The 13,374-nt window shown below is 48.4% G+C and overlaps 1 protein-coding gene across 3 annotated transcripts in view; it reads left to right on the plus strand.

The window, feature by feature from the left end:
* Positions 1-13,374, plus strand: part of LOC135385847 (probable serine carboxypeptidase CPVL) — a 33,979-nt gene that overhangs the window by 850 nt on the left and 19,755 nt on the right. Inside the window, exons 1-3 of one of the 3 annotated variants that reach the window (XM_064615415.1) lie at positions 8,895-9,352; positions 9,694-9,913; positions 13,027-13,354. The exons of 1 other annotated variant lie outside the window; for it this stretch is intronic. In XM_064615415.1, coding sequence (XP_064471485.1) covers positions 9,698-9,913; positions 13,027-13,354 — 544 coding nt within the window. In that variant the 5' untranslated portion in view covers positions 8,895-9,352; positions 9,694-9,697. Of the gene's footprint in view, positions 1-8,894; positions 9,353-9,693; positions 9,914-13,026; positions 13,355-13,374 lie in introns of those variants that run through there. One more of the 3 variants, XM_064615413.1, reaches the window with a different exon arrangement.

The raw sequence follows: 13,374 nt of genomic DNA on the forward strand, positions 1-13,374 counted from the left end.
TTTAAGCCTCGGAAGTATAGCGTCAGTGGAGAGGGACACTTTCACTCTCGTGATGCGTTACCTCCCCGTTGTTTGTTTCTTTATTTGCGTGCATCGGCTGATAAGAAACATTTCGACGGGCGGAGATTGAGCAGATTGGAAGGTCTTGGTGATAGCGGTTCCTAAAACACAATTACCTCTTATTTCTTTGAAGTGACTGGCATCATGTTATGGGTCTTTGTTTTGACAGCTTCCCCAAGCAGCACAATGTACCCAAAGTCGAGTGCAATGGGGGTGGACGGTATGTATCTTATCAATGTTTCTTAGTTTCACAGGTCTGTTCAAGGCCTTTCACCTACCCGTCCACCCCCATCGCACTCGACTTTCAGTACATTGTGCTGCTTGGGTCCTTTATTAGGGAGTTTTAGGAAAACGTTGAAGTCTCACGATAACGCTTCCGAAAACGTGATAAGCCAATCGCCTGATTCCTTTGGGATGGCTGACATCACGTCGCTTGTATCTGATTGACTGACAGCGATTCGGAGTCGCCAATCAGAGGGTGCTTTCGACTTCCCAAAACTCCCTAATGTATCGTTATCATACAGCGCCTGCTCAAACTCCCTGGTGGCGGCACAGTGCGTTTCGTTATGTCACCAATATTGTTCGACACCACGGAGTTACAGTATAAACGACGTGATCACGACGAATGTCGATGTTCACGACGGCATCGTTGACGGTTCGATGGGCACTCTCAAATTAATCGCGAACGGTAGAGTAGGTCGTATCGACTGTTTATGGCTCCAGTTTGTTGGTGAAGTAACGGGTCGCACTGCTAAAATCGGCGCCGCGTCGCTACGTGCCAACAATTTTGTCTCAGTCCAGACATGGTTCCCATCAACCTCAGACCACCATAATGTCAAAAAAAAAAAAAAAAAAAAGGTTGCAGTGTCGCCTGCAACCGCGTTCACCTCTCTCTCGTCTGGGCCAACACCCTGACCAAGAATTGCAAGGTACGACCTACAATAAGGTAGTGTACCCCTATAGCAAGTCACAGCCACAACACCTCGTCTATGTTGCCATGTTGCGAGTAACCTCTACATCTCTAATGTCGACGGAGACTTGATGTTCTATCACACCAAGCCCAACGCAGATAAGCAGCTACACGACGAGTTTCGAAGACTCGAGCGCCAGAGGCTCGGTACCGTCCGCGACTCGCAGAGAAGTTTCTCGAGTTCGGTCGAAGATGGCGAAAACAAGCGCTCCTGGCGATGAAAGAAGGAAATCACTAAAAAAAGGCCTTTTAGGCACTTGAGGCTTTGTACGTTTGAGGCTTTGGTCCTTTCGGTGTGTTCCAGCCTCAGAACATCAATTCCCATCATGCTCCTGGTGTTGCTCGTAACTCTGAGCATGGCCGTAACGAACGTTCAGATTTTGCGGGCACGCAGGACGTTCAGGGTGATGCAATTCTTACGAAAGCGCACGCGGTCAGGTTGACGGAAACGTGGACCGATGATCCGTGTGAGATAGGCGGATGCGGGTGGATGTCGTTCCGCAAACGCCTAGAGAGCAGATTGGCTGGTGTCACACTTTTCGCCAAGGAAGGGAAAAGTGCGATCACTCCATGCCATCTGCCCATCAAAACGAAGCGAGAAGGAGGAGACATGTGCGGCAATCGAGAGCACTATCGATGGTCGCAGAACCATCATTGTCGCAGTCTACCTCTCGCAAAAACGTTTCACGAGACGACATCAAACTATTCCTCCAATGGAATCTCCTGCCGTGAACTCCTAAAACGCAACTAAAGCTTCCCGAGGTAAAAATGGCGTACTGTACCGACGTGCCGCTCATTGTGTGTGGAGACTTTAAAGTAACGCAGAAGTCATTTTAACACATTTTTCCTACTATAAAACTGTTAAGTAGGCCACTAAAATGCACCATGACAAGTAATTACGTCGGTCGTCGTCGGTCCTGGATTTCTGAACTTCTGGCGCAATTTGGGCTCTTCGATCGCTGATGACTTTCCAATCAGTCACGGGCCTACTGGACCACCTCTAAGCCTCTGCTCTGCTACATTCGCGTGCTTGTCATGCTAATGCATCAAAACATATTGATCCGCATGTACTGGTGTGGGGTCCTGTATGCTAAGGGGGGAAACACCCCATAGCATCATTATTCGTAATTTCATTGTCGTTGTTGTTGTTCAAGTGAGCATACCAAAGCCAATCAAAAGGCGTAGGAAAAAAAAAGGCGTCCGGACTGTATCAGTATTGCCATGACGGGCGCCTAAATCGCCACGGTTGTTGTTAAAAGGAGCGTCCACTACGGTGAGCTCACCATAGCGTGCACATGCTAATAAACTCTTCTTATTCTCTCGACATCCTGATACATGGTGTCAGAAGTGAGATTCCTGGGTGATCTTATATCGGACGGTCACTTTAAACCGAGACAATGTACTCCCACAGGGGCAGCGTAGTGAACAAAGCGTTCGCAGGAGAGCTTTCGTTTCCACATAGTTATGATTATGGAGATGACTCGTTAGGCATCACGTCCGACGGTACGGTTGTTCCATTCGCTAGAGAGATAAAAGAGGTGAGCTGGGAGCGGGCCATAACTAGATGGCATTTGTCCGCTGTGAAAATCGAAAGAGCATTCGGTATTTATCCCCGTCTTTCACGGTACAGCAAAAGCGGGAGAAAATGCCGTTCGACAAGCAGACTGGTGGGAAAGCGGGACTATACGGCCGTAAAAATGGGACCCGTGCTGCCGAAATCGGGACATCCGGTCACTATAAGTATGCCACAATTCGCGAACGTTACATGAGTTTCTATCCGTCCACTGGTGATGGAGTTCCCCAAAATCACGTTTGTTCCCGAAAGTTTGTCGTTCTCGCCCTATCCACTAGTAAGAATAGTGTGATTGGATTGGATTGGATTGGAAAAGAAAGAAAAATATGGAGAGGTTAGTCCCGACCCAGTCAGAACTTGCTACTCCAAAACCCGTTTGTGGGTGAGGAAAAAAAAAGAAAGAAAAGGGTGAGCTACGAAAAAGAGAAGAACAAACAAGCAAACAAACAACTAGAAACAGGAAAGGGGGAGACGTTGGGCGCCGAAAAACACTCACTGCACAATGTCAGATACAGTGCGAACACAATGTCACCGAAGTTGTCACAGAGTGTCAAGCAAGTTCGAAGCTGTAAGGTAGTCCACAAGAGCGCGCTATGACGGCACCTGGTGTTGGGCAGGCCAGCAGCCTAGAACCTTCCCAACAGAGAAAGGGCGATTGTCGAGGCGGGCTAGTGCCGCCTCAAGGGAAAGACGAGGCGCCCTGTATTGAGGGCAGGCTTCGATAACATGCTCTGTGTCCTCCAATACCCCGCACTCAGAACAATTCGGTGTGGAAACCTTCCCAAGTTTAAAGAGGAGGCGGCCGGTATATGGCACATTGAGACGGAGCAGGTGAATGATGGAGGTAACGCCCGGGGGAGCGCTGGGGGCATTAAAAACTGCAGGTCTGGATCAACTTTGTGTAGTTGTGAGTTAACTGGGACGCATCGACGCCAGTGTTCTCCGCTCAGACGTTTCACTACTGCGTTTATCGTGCTCTTTGCATCCCCTCTTGTGAAGTAGACGGGGCGCGTGCGAACGCCACGCGCTAGATGGGCACGCCTGGCAGCTGCATCCGCAGCCTCATTTCCGGGGACACCGTAATAGCCAGGGAACCACTGCAACTGGATGTCATGTCCCCGTGATACGGCAGAGGTGTACACTTCAAGGAAGTCATCCACCATTGGAGACAGACATCCCGATCCTGTAGAGTAGAGAAGGACTTGTAAGGCGGCTTTGGAGTCGGTGTAGATGGACCACTGAGCTGGGGATGGAGAGGATGCAATGAAGACAAGCGCCATACAAATCGCGTGCAGTTCCGCTGCCGCCGCCGCCGTGCGATGTGAGGGTCTTGCGCATCCTTCAGGTGACAAGTGCGAGATCACATAGACGCCATAGGTCGGCGAATTCATTCATGATGGCCTTCACCGACTTCATTCACCATCACCTCATAGAGAATGATGTGATGTTGAATGAAGGGCATGATGTGATGTGAAGTTGAAGTTGAATGAACGGCATGATGTGAAGTGAAGTTGAAGTTGAAGTTGAATGAAGGGCTATGATGTGAGGTGAAGTTGATGTTGAAGTTGAATGAAGGGCTATGATGGGGATTTGAAGTTGAAGTCCGCGTGATGGGTTTTGAAGTTGAAGTTCGCGTGATGGGTTTTGAAGTTGAAGTCTGTGTGATGGGATTTGAAGTTGAAGTCCGCGTGATGGGTTTTGAAGTTGAAGTCAGTGTGGTGGGATTTGAAGTTGAAGTCCGCGTGATGGGTTTTGAAGTTGAAGTCAGTGTGGTGGGATTTGAAGTTGAAGTCAGCGTGATTGGTTTTGATGTTGAAGTTAGCGTGTGTGGGGTTGGAAGTCGAAGTCCGTGTGTTGGGTTTTGAAGTCAGCGCGATGGTTTTTAAGGGGAAGTCAGCGGGATGGGTTTTGAAGCTGAAGTCTGCGCGATGGATTTTGAAGATGACGGATAGGTTTCGAAGTCCTCATAATAGGTTTTGAAGCCGACAATGTTTAGTCGATGTATGACGTTCACGTGTCGTGACTGTTACTTGTGCGAACGCGTGCGGAGTGAATGGCAAATGTGTATTGGAGTACACCAAGCGAACATGAACGCTTCGCGTTTCGTGCCTGGTGTGGGCGTATGGGCCTGACACTGCAGATGCCTGGCGGACTCCCCCCCCCCTCCCCCCTTGTTGTGTATCGGCGGTCGCAGGGAGGGAAAGTGTTTGGAACGCGGTACTCTCTGGCGTAGTGGGGCACGGAGGGCAATGTCATGTAGCCGGAGGCAACAGTATGTTGCGAATGTGAGCGGTAGATTAGATCGATGTGCGATTTGCACCTCGCACGTTGCGGTTGTTCCCTGCACGTTGCGGTTGTTCAGTTTGACTCATTTGCTCGCCTACAGCTATAATGTGCGTATATATGTATATTGGATGGGTTTGGATTTGAGCCTCCGCCTTCGGTCGCGTACGCGCGTTTTGCTAGACGACAGTAGATTGCTGTCGTGCTGACGAAGTGTGCTTTATTAGGCATATTTTGTGCCTTCTTAGATTGCTTATTTTTCCTTTGTGTGATTGGGATCCAAATAGGACAAGATCGGGCTGGCGTTGTTTTTGTGGACGTCTTTTATTTTAAATGTAATACACAGAGGTCACTATAGGTCTCTTATTTATCTGAGGTGCATAGGTCATGTTTTGGGGAATTATGTGTTCGGCATGCATGTAGCATCCATCGGACACAAGTGTTCCATCAGAGCACGCAGCTGCTATTTCTTAGATATTCATCGCCAATAAAGTACATTTCAGCAGAGGCGGGGAAGTTAATTACCACCCAAAAGTTGCTAGTTACGAGTTACGTCATTAAGCTAAATATTTAATGAAGTTACAACCCTCAAGTTATCAAAATGAAATTAAGTGAGAAATGAAAGTTCTTGCTACCAAGATTGCTTGCTGCCGAAATTAAGTTGGGAGCGGAGTTCCGAATATACCTTGTCAATTGGGCACAAAGCGAGAATTGGAATTCTGGAGTTCTGGAATTGGAGTTCTGCGAGTTCCCATTTTCCGCGCGCATTTCATAGAACCTTGCCAGTGGCCTTATCACCTTCCCCGTAAAAAATGCACTCCACGCACTCCAAACGAACGCTCTGCTGCGACCTAACTCAGAAGCACGTCGGAATTGCGTTTGCGTACATCCAGTACATCGCGCTGCAACAAGGGGAGCAGACAGGCGTCTGGCGCCGCGCACGTGCAAGAGGCGGGGTCACTGTCGTCGGATTTTTCAGCAGCAACATAAAAAGAAAGGAGCCCGCGTTGTGCGTTCTGCCTGCTTAGACGTGAAGCAAAATAGAAATTTCTAACTTTGCTCATGATACTTTTGCGAAGTTACCTCAAAAAGTGACTAACACTACAGTCAGGAGATTATGATGAGAGGTTGTTTCAAACATCAAATAAAAACGAGTAAGAGTTGGAATTGTTGTAAACTGTGTCGACACGTATTTATTTAGAGATTGTGAGAGAGGAAAAGAAACTGTTTCACGGACTGTAAGTTGGTCGTCTTCCGGGCTCCTTGCAGTCTTCATTTTAACTTGCGCCTCACATTCTGTATGTATTACATGTGTCCAAACGCCTCAGTCGTTAAGAATTCACTTAGTGTTCGTCCGTATATACCCTTCTCGGAGGAAAAAGAATACAATGGGTTACACTTTTCCGAGGACAGATTTTCAGTTTTTGGTCTCAGTGATTTATCGAGACCATGATACATCCCTGTGACACCCCCCACCCCAAAGAAAAAAGTTTGGCGACACCCCCTGCAAAAGGGGGCTTGCCATTTCAGCTCTAATGACATGTCGGTAATTATACGTGTAAAGCTGTTATCAAGTAGCGGTAATAATGACTACGCCCCCTGCTTGGGATTCCGGATGAACCACTGCAGTGGTGTATTGCATGAAAGAATTAGAGTAAAAACATATGTCCAGCGAAGGTGATTACAGGTCGCTGAATTCGTTCGTGACGGCTATTTCCAGTGTCAGTAAGCATCATGTCACAAGAACTCATGTAATACTGAGTGGCTGGCCACGATGTATTCCGATGCCGAAGCTAATACCCCCGCGTCACGAGTGAAAAATGGCACGGCGGAAAAGCCAGACGTATGAAGCCACATGATCGTGCAATGTACCGGCAGACACGGCGATCGTACGAAGTCATCTGAACGTTCAGTGTGCCGGCAGGCAAAGACATCGTACGAAGCCACATGAACCTGCAATATGCTATGCGCTCACTTAGCTGTCAACAACGGGCGCAACATTGTGCAACAACCCTACCGCGTAAGCAACATACCTCCCTCCGCCGTTCACATGCGACAGCGGAGGTCAAACGTTGCATCCCTCCCTTTCCTCCTTTCTTGGTGCACCCTGCTTCCAAGCCCAACCCAGAGCAAGGCGACCGCACCCTCCAAACAGCATACCCCTCCTCCGCTTACGCTTTCGCCGCCACTAGCAGGAAATCCACGCTAACAGGTGCGAGGAAGACGCCAACGTCGTAATCCTCCAGCAGCGAGCAGCCGGGCACACCAACGTAGGCCTTCGTTGGTATTCAACTTCAAAACCCCATCAGCGGTCACCCGAAACCACATAAACGCGCAATGTGCTATGCGCTCATTTATCTGTCAACAACGGGCGCAATATTGTGCAACAACCCTACCGCGCAAGCAATACACCTTCCGCAGTTCACGTGCGACAGCGGAGGTCAAACGTGGCATCCCTCCCTTTCCTCCTTCATTGGTAAACCCTGCTTCCAAGTCCAACCGAGTGCAGGCTGACCGCACCCTCCAAGCAGCATACCCCTCCTTCGCTTACGCTTTTGCTGCCACTACCAGGAAACCCACGCAAACACAGGCGAGCAGGACGCTAGCGTCGTAATCCTGCAGCCGGGCACACCCCACGTAGGCCTTTCTTGAAGTTCAACTTCAAAAACCCCATCACCGACTTCAGCACCCATCATAGGAATTCAACTTCAAAACCCCATAACAAACTTCAACTTCAAAATCCATCACCGACTTCAGAACCCATCATAGGAATTCAACTTCAAAACCGCGATGGGATCTGAAGTTGAATTCTGATGATGTGTTCTGAAGTTGAATGATGGGTTATGATGTGATGAATTCTGAAGTTGAAGTTGAATGATGGGTTATGAAGTGATGAATTCTGAGGTTGAAGTTGAGTTACGGGCTCGTGATGTGATGGTTTATGACGGTGATGTGATGTGATGGGCTTTGCGGAAAACTGACCATGATGTGATGTTGAATGAATTCTTAGCAAAATGCCGACCTATGATAGACGCAAGCAGAGCCTGAACGCGGCGTTGATGCGTCGGTGAAAACCTAAATCTTCCCTCTATCACTGTCAAGTACGGCCAAGGTGAGCTGCCGTAGAACAACCGTCGACGCAGATTTCTTCGAGGACACTCCAGGTACGTCGACACGGACAGGGGATGTGGGCAGGGCCCAGAGTGGGTCAGGTTCGGCAGGGGTTTGTGCTTGGGGATGATGCTTCGGTGGGCAAGAACGGCTTGGCTGTACCTAGACGCTGAACGACGAATCAAAGCGCGCACTAAGGGGTGTCGATGATGGCGAGTTGCCAGCCTCATATAGTGGCTAAGAGACTGATCGAGCCTCATGACGGGTACAGGTGGCTCCTTGGCTTCCGCGAAGACAAGAGCAGTCGATGTGGGCTTCTGGACGGCCGAGGCACGTCTTGATGCTCCTCGCAAGAATGGTCTCCAGCAGTTGCTCAGATGTGGGACAGAGATCATGCAGTTCTGGAGGGTGGTAAGCCAACACCTGACGTACAACGGACCGGTGAAGACCGAAAAGAGCCCTAGAAGTGAGACCCCACCGGGTACCACAAAGGTAGCGCAGAACATTCAATCGGGACTCTGCTCTGTCTTTCAAGCAGCGAACTTCTGCTCTCCACGATAAGTTGCGGTCGAGGATGAGACCAAGGAACCGGTCGTGCATAACGCGCCTCACTGGGTGCCCAGTTATGTAGAGCTGAAGGTTTCCCAAATGGGGGCGTGTGAAGGGCAAAAACACAGTCTTTTCATGGGACAGGTCCATACCTCTCTCTGCCAGGAAGGAGGCTACGATGTCCAGCGCGCTTTGCAGGCGGCGTTGTAGTGCTGGCCACTGTTTCCCAGAAGACCAGATACAAATATCGTCAGCGTACAAGCTACCATTGACGCCCCGTGGCAGGAGAGAGGGTAGTGCGGCCATGACAACGTTGAACAGGAGCGGGCTAAGGACACTTCCCTGTGGGACACCACCTGCTGTACCGTGATGGAGGGTTTCGCCTTCTGAGGTTTTCACGTATACGGATCTGTCTCGCAAGAAGTCTGAGATCCACCCAAGGGCTCTCCCCGTGACGTCCATAGTAAAAAGCCCATGAAGCACGTGATTGTGACTTGTGATGTCACAGGCTCGCTTGACATCCAGAAAAACGGCAACCGTCAGGAGGCCGTGAGCACTAGCCTGTTCCACGTGGGATACTACATTAATCACGCAGTCCATCGTGCTACGTCCCCGTCTAAAGCCAGCCTTCGCTGGATACAGAAGGCTCCGGGATTCCAGGAACCAGTCGAGGCAGTTCCGGATTAGCCTTTCAACAAGTTTGCAGAGACAGCTAGTGAGGCTGATGGGCCGAAGCGATGCCAGTTCTCTTGGTGACTTTCCTGGTTTCAGCACCGGGATTACGCGGGCAGTCTTCCACATGTCAGGTACGACTCCGTCCCTCCAAGATTCATATTTGAGACATTTATGAATAGTGTGAATCTCGGAACAAATAACTGAACGTAGGGTGTGTGAACTGGTATAACCTGCGCACCTGCTGAGCTGTCTATAAACAAAATCAATGCCTATGTGGCGTATTAATGCCTGCACTTACAAACATCGAAGGTCGAGCCACAGTAATGGCGCAGATATAAAGTTTTTACAGGCCGCTGTTTCGAAAAATACGTACACGCCCTGCTAGGTCTTTTGAGAAAGATATCTTTGAAAGTCACCATTGGCTGCGAAAGCTAAGTCGGCTGGCTGCCAAGTTCAAACGTAATATTTCCAGAAACATGGAAGCCTACTTCAAGCAGCTTCTGACCGATGACTTCAACAAAGAGGCTGTTTACCTGACGCAGTGCATGAAGAAGAGCGGTATTGAAGCGGCAAAGAGAAAGAGCAAAGTGTCATTGTTTGAAGCTGTCGCCGGGGTTGAAGCATACTCTGGATACATCACCGTAGACAAGACGTACAACAGCAACTTTTTTTTTCTGTACACAAAAACAAAGGTAAGTGTACGCTCCACTAATTTGTTGTGCCTCGCCTACACTTACTTCCATCCGAAATGAAACCCCAAGACTCTAAGGGCGAGAAGCAGAAGAAAAAAGAAGGAATTGACGTATCTACTCTTGGGCTCCGTTATGGATATTTGTCACCAATCAGTTTCCCTTTTACCATTCTTTCAGTGTATACCTTCTTACTTACTCCGGTAGTATTGGGTCTCGGGTATATATATATATATATTTTTGTGTGGGTGAGTGGGTGGGTGGGTGGGTGGGGACATAACCCAGGCAGCACACCGATATTGACCCCATATTGGACCAATGTGGGCTGCCATATTGGTCCAACACGAAAAGTGCAACCTGGCTCCCTATTGGACCAATACTGGCTGCCTACATTGGCAAGCCCAGATTGCCCATATTGCGCCATTTTTTTTTGTGATAACGCCAACGATGCACCCGGCTAATAATAAAGTATTTTCCGGTAGAATATGCACTACTAACGGTAATAATATTTATGTCGTCTTTTTTTTTATTTTTCTGTAAACTTTTAATTGGTCCACGTTGCATCACGTTAAAAACAACAACAACAGTGCCTCGTCCTAAAACCAACCAAACCAAAGAACAGGTGCCGTGCCTGTCTTGGTCCAGGATCCGGGCAGTCGTATTGCCAACTGTAGGGTGAGACAAGCGTAAGCTTGCTACCCTCGTGGTAAAAACGAAGAGCAGGAACTGCCAGTGCGAAACCTCCCTCAGAAATCTTCATTGGGACTACACTAGTATATGACTCAGCAACTTCCAACCCGCTCCTTGAGTACAACGGAGCGAAGTACTGTCGTGACGGTGACGGACATACGCCTCAGCAACTCACACTGCCTGCAGTAAACTGAAAGCACCTATCATTACAGAACAGACATCCCCTCCTATCAAACATTGTGCTGCCGCTTCCGTCGTCATTAGAGAAACCAGCGACATCTTAGCCCGAATGAAACGTCCGATCCGAGTGTCGCGCATGCGCATTAGTTGTAGGACGCGTGATTTCGCACAAACGACCATTCTCTCAGTCGGTTCGACCGACTGGCATCGCGAAGCAAGATGGCGGCTGTTTGCAGCAAGTGAAAATTTGAGTTGTTGAGTTGCAGTGCATGTTACAGTGGGATTGCCGTATATTTGGATTGTTTCGAACTATGTGTATCAGGGTTGCGGAATGGGATCACCCATTCCCTTTTAATTCCTCGGAATGAAAAGGTATGGCCAATTCTCACTCCTGGAATGGCTTGGCAACCTTATTCCATTCCTTTAATTCCATCAATAAAAGAAAAGGGACCGGTAACCGTACTGGGTAGCCCAGCAGTTCTATAGAGGAGATTAACATTACCCATCACGGAAAAAGCAAAAAGACAAGGTTATTTCGCCCTTGACCGTGTGGCACCCAGACCAGTCCATTCCAATTCCATTCCGCCTGCGAAAAAAAAAAAAACAATTTAATTCCATTCCATTCTTAGGACAGTTTCCGCCATTCCGTTCCAATTCCATTCCGGGCTGTGATAAATCTGGAATGATTCCGGAATCATTCCAACTCCGGAGTGGCAACTCCGCAACCCTGATGTGTATCATCTGCGGGAAGTTGTTACATGTAACGACGTATTGAGTTGTGTATTTCAAACGCTTCAACTTTCAAACTTGCCGTGTTGATTGGGTACTTGGTACAAGTGCCAATAGGAGTACGTCCCGTTATCTGCATTTTCAGGCAATATGGGGTGCACACGGGGAATACGGGGCCCATATTGCCGACATTTTCCCTATACTGGCTCAGACTTGGCAATATGGGGCCCATATTGCTAAGTTTGAGCCAACATGGGGGAAATCCTGGAAAAACGGACCCGTCCCATATTGGACCTGTATCGCCAATACACAGCCAATATTGGTCCAATGTTGCTGCCTGGGAAGTAAGATTGTGTTTTTGTAGGTTATGGGGTTCCTTGGCGATGAAAGGGGCATAACACAAGGACCAGGATTTATGATTTCCCGAAAATTCAGACACTGTCGTCATTTATTTTGCAGCGGTAGCTGTAAAGTGGTTGTATAATGGGGGTAATTCTGGATTCGGCGGAAGAGTGTCTGAAGCACGGTGGTCTGAAGCATCAAGCAAAGCGCCTTCCCCGCGCCTCACAAAGGGCAACACAGTCTCACGTTGTAATATCTCAGGTGGACAAGACAGCTATCGCAGTTGGTGAAATAGCGCGAAGGATTCGCGCCAATTCTGCCACATTTTTTACAATTGAGTTGATACCCGAAATTCCGAGCAAGAGCGAAGGCTGAGAAGCGACATGCCCACGAGAACTGTGAGAAACTGCCTTGTAAAAATGCTTACTGATATACAGAAGACCTTACAGGCAATGGCATTTCTATTACGATCACCTAGCGACGTCAACATCTCGAAATTCGGATATTCCTTGACGTAGTAGCAAGACAGCATTCGCGCGTCCGATGTGAGAGTCTGCGTCGGAGCAGGTATAGCTGCGTTTTCAAGAAAATGAGTTGTGTATCACCTTTATCTGTGCTCCTTTGTCCACCTTGAGGTGGAGGGAAAATATGATTCACAGAAGAAGGGAAAGGAAAGTCCTAGACGATTGTTCAAGACAAGACGGGACAGTGAGAGGGGATCAGCTGTTTACTGGTGAAGAGAAAAGAAGTGAATGAACTAAGAATATGGGATCGCGTCAGAGGAGGGCGAGGAAATATTCAACTACGATAGATATTCTCCAAGTATACCATTGTCATTAAATATAGGGTATTTTTTTAGTGACTCCATGTCGAGGTGCCTCTAGCCAAGCATGGAGTTCACCGGTGTTACATATTAATGCTTCGCGCATTGCTAAGTGAAAGGCTCCTGCACAGTGGATCTGGGTCAAGAGAGCTACCCTCCCTTTTCGCGCGAGCTGCTAACCCACGTTGCGGGACAATCACAAACGGAAACGGACCTCATCACCTATTCACCTACTGGAATTCTCAAAAGTAGATTTTTTTTCGGATAAATAAGAAAAGCCGGTGTTCTACTTACCGATCTCCTTAGGCAAAGGCATCATCGTATATATGATTTTTTTGTTTTTGTTTTACAGAACGGTAATGGCAATACACCGATAATCCTGTGGCTTCAAGGTGGTCCAGGGAAGTCCTCCCTGTTCGGACAATTTTTGGAAAATGGCCCCGTCGGAATCAACGGCAGTGGACACTTCTATGCAAGAGAGCAGAATCTACAGGCACAATTTGATGTGCTGTACTTGGACCAACCGATTGGCTCTGGCTATAGCTTCACGATGAATACAACGGGATATTCGACACGCCTTGAACATATCGTGAAGAACATCATGAACTTCCTGAAACAATTTGGGAATCTATTTTTAAAAGATGAGCGTGATTTTTACGTAGCCGGTGAAGGATTCGGTGGTAGGCAAAGCTATACAGTT

Source organism: Ornithodoros turicata, chromosome 2, assembly GCF_037126465.1.
Source record: "Ornithodoros turicata isolate Travis chromosome 2, ASM3712646v1, whole genome shotgun sequence".
Lineage (NCBI taxonomy): Eukaryota > Metazoa > Arthropoda > Arachnida > Ixodida > Argasidae > Ornithodoros > Ornithodoros turicata.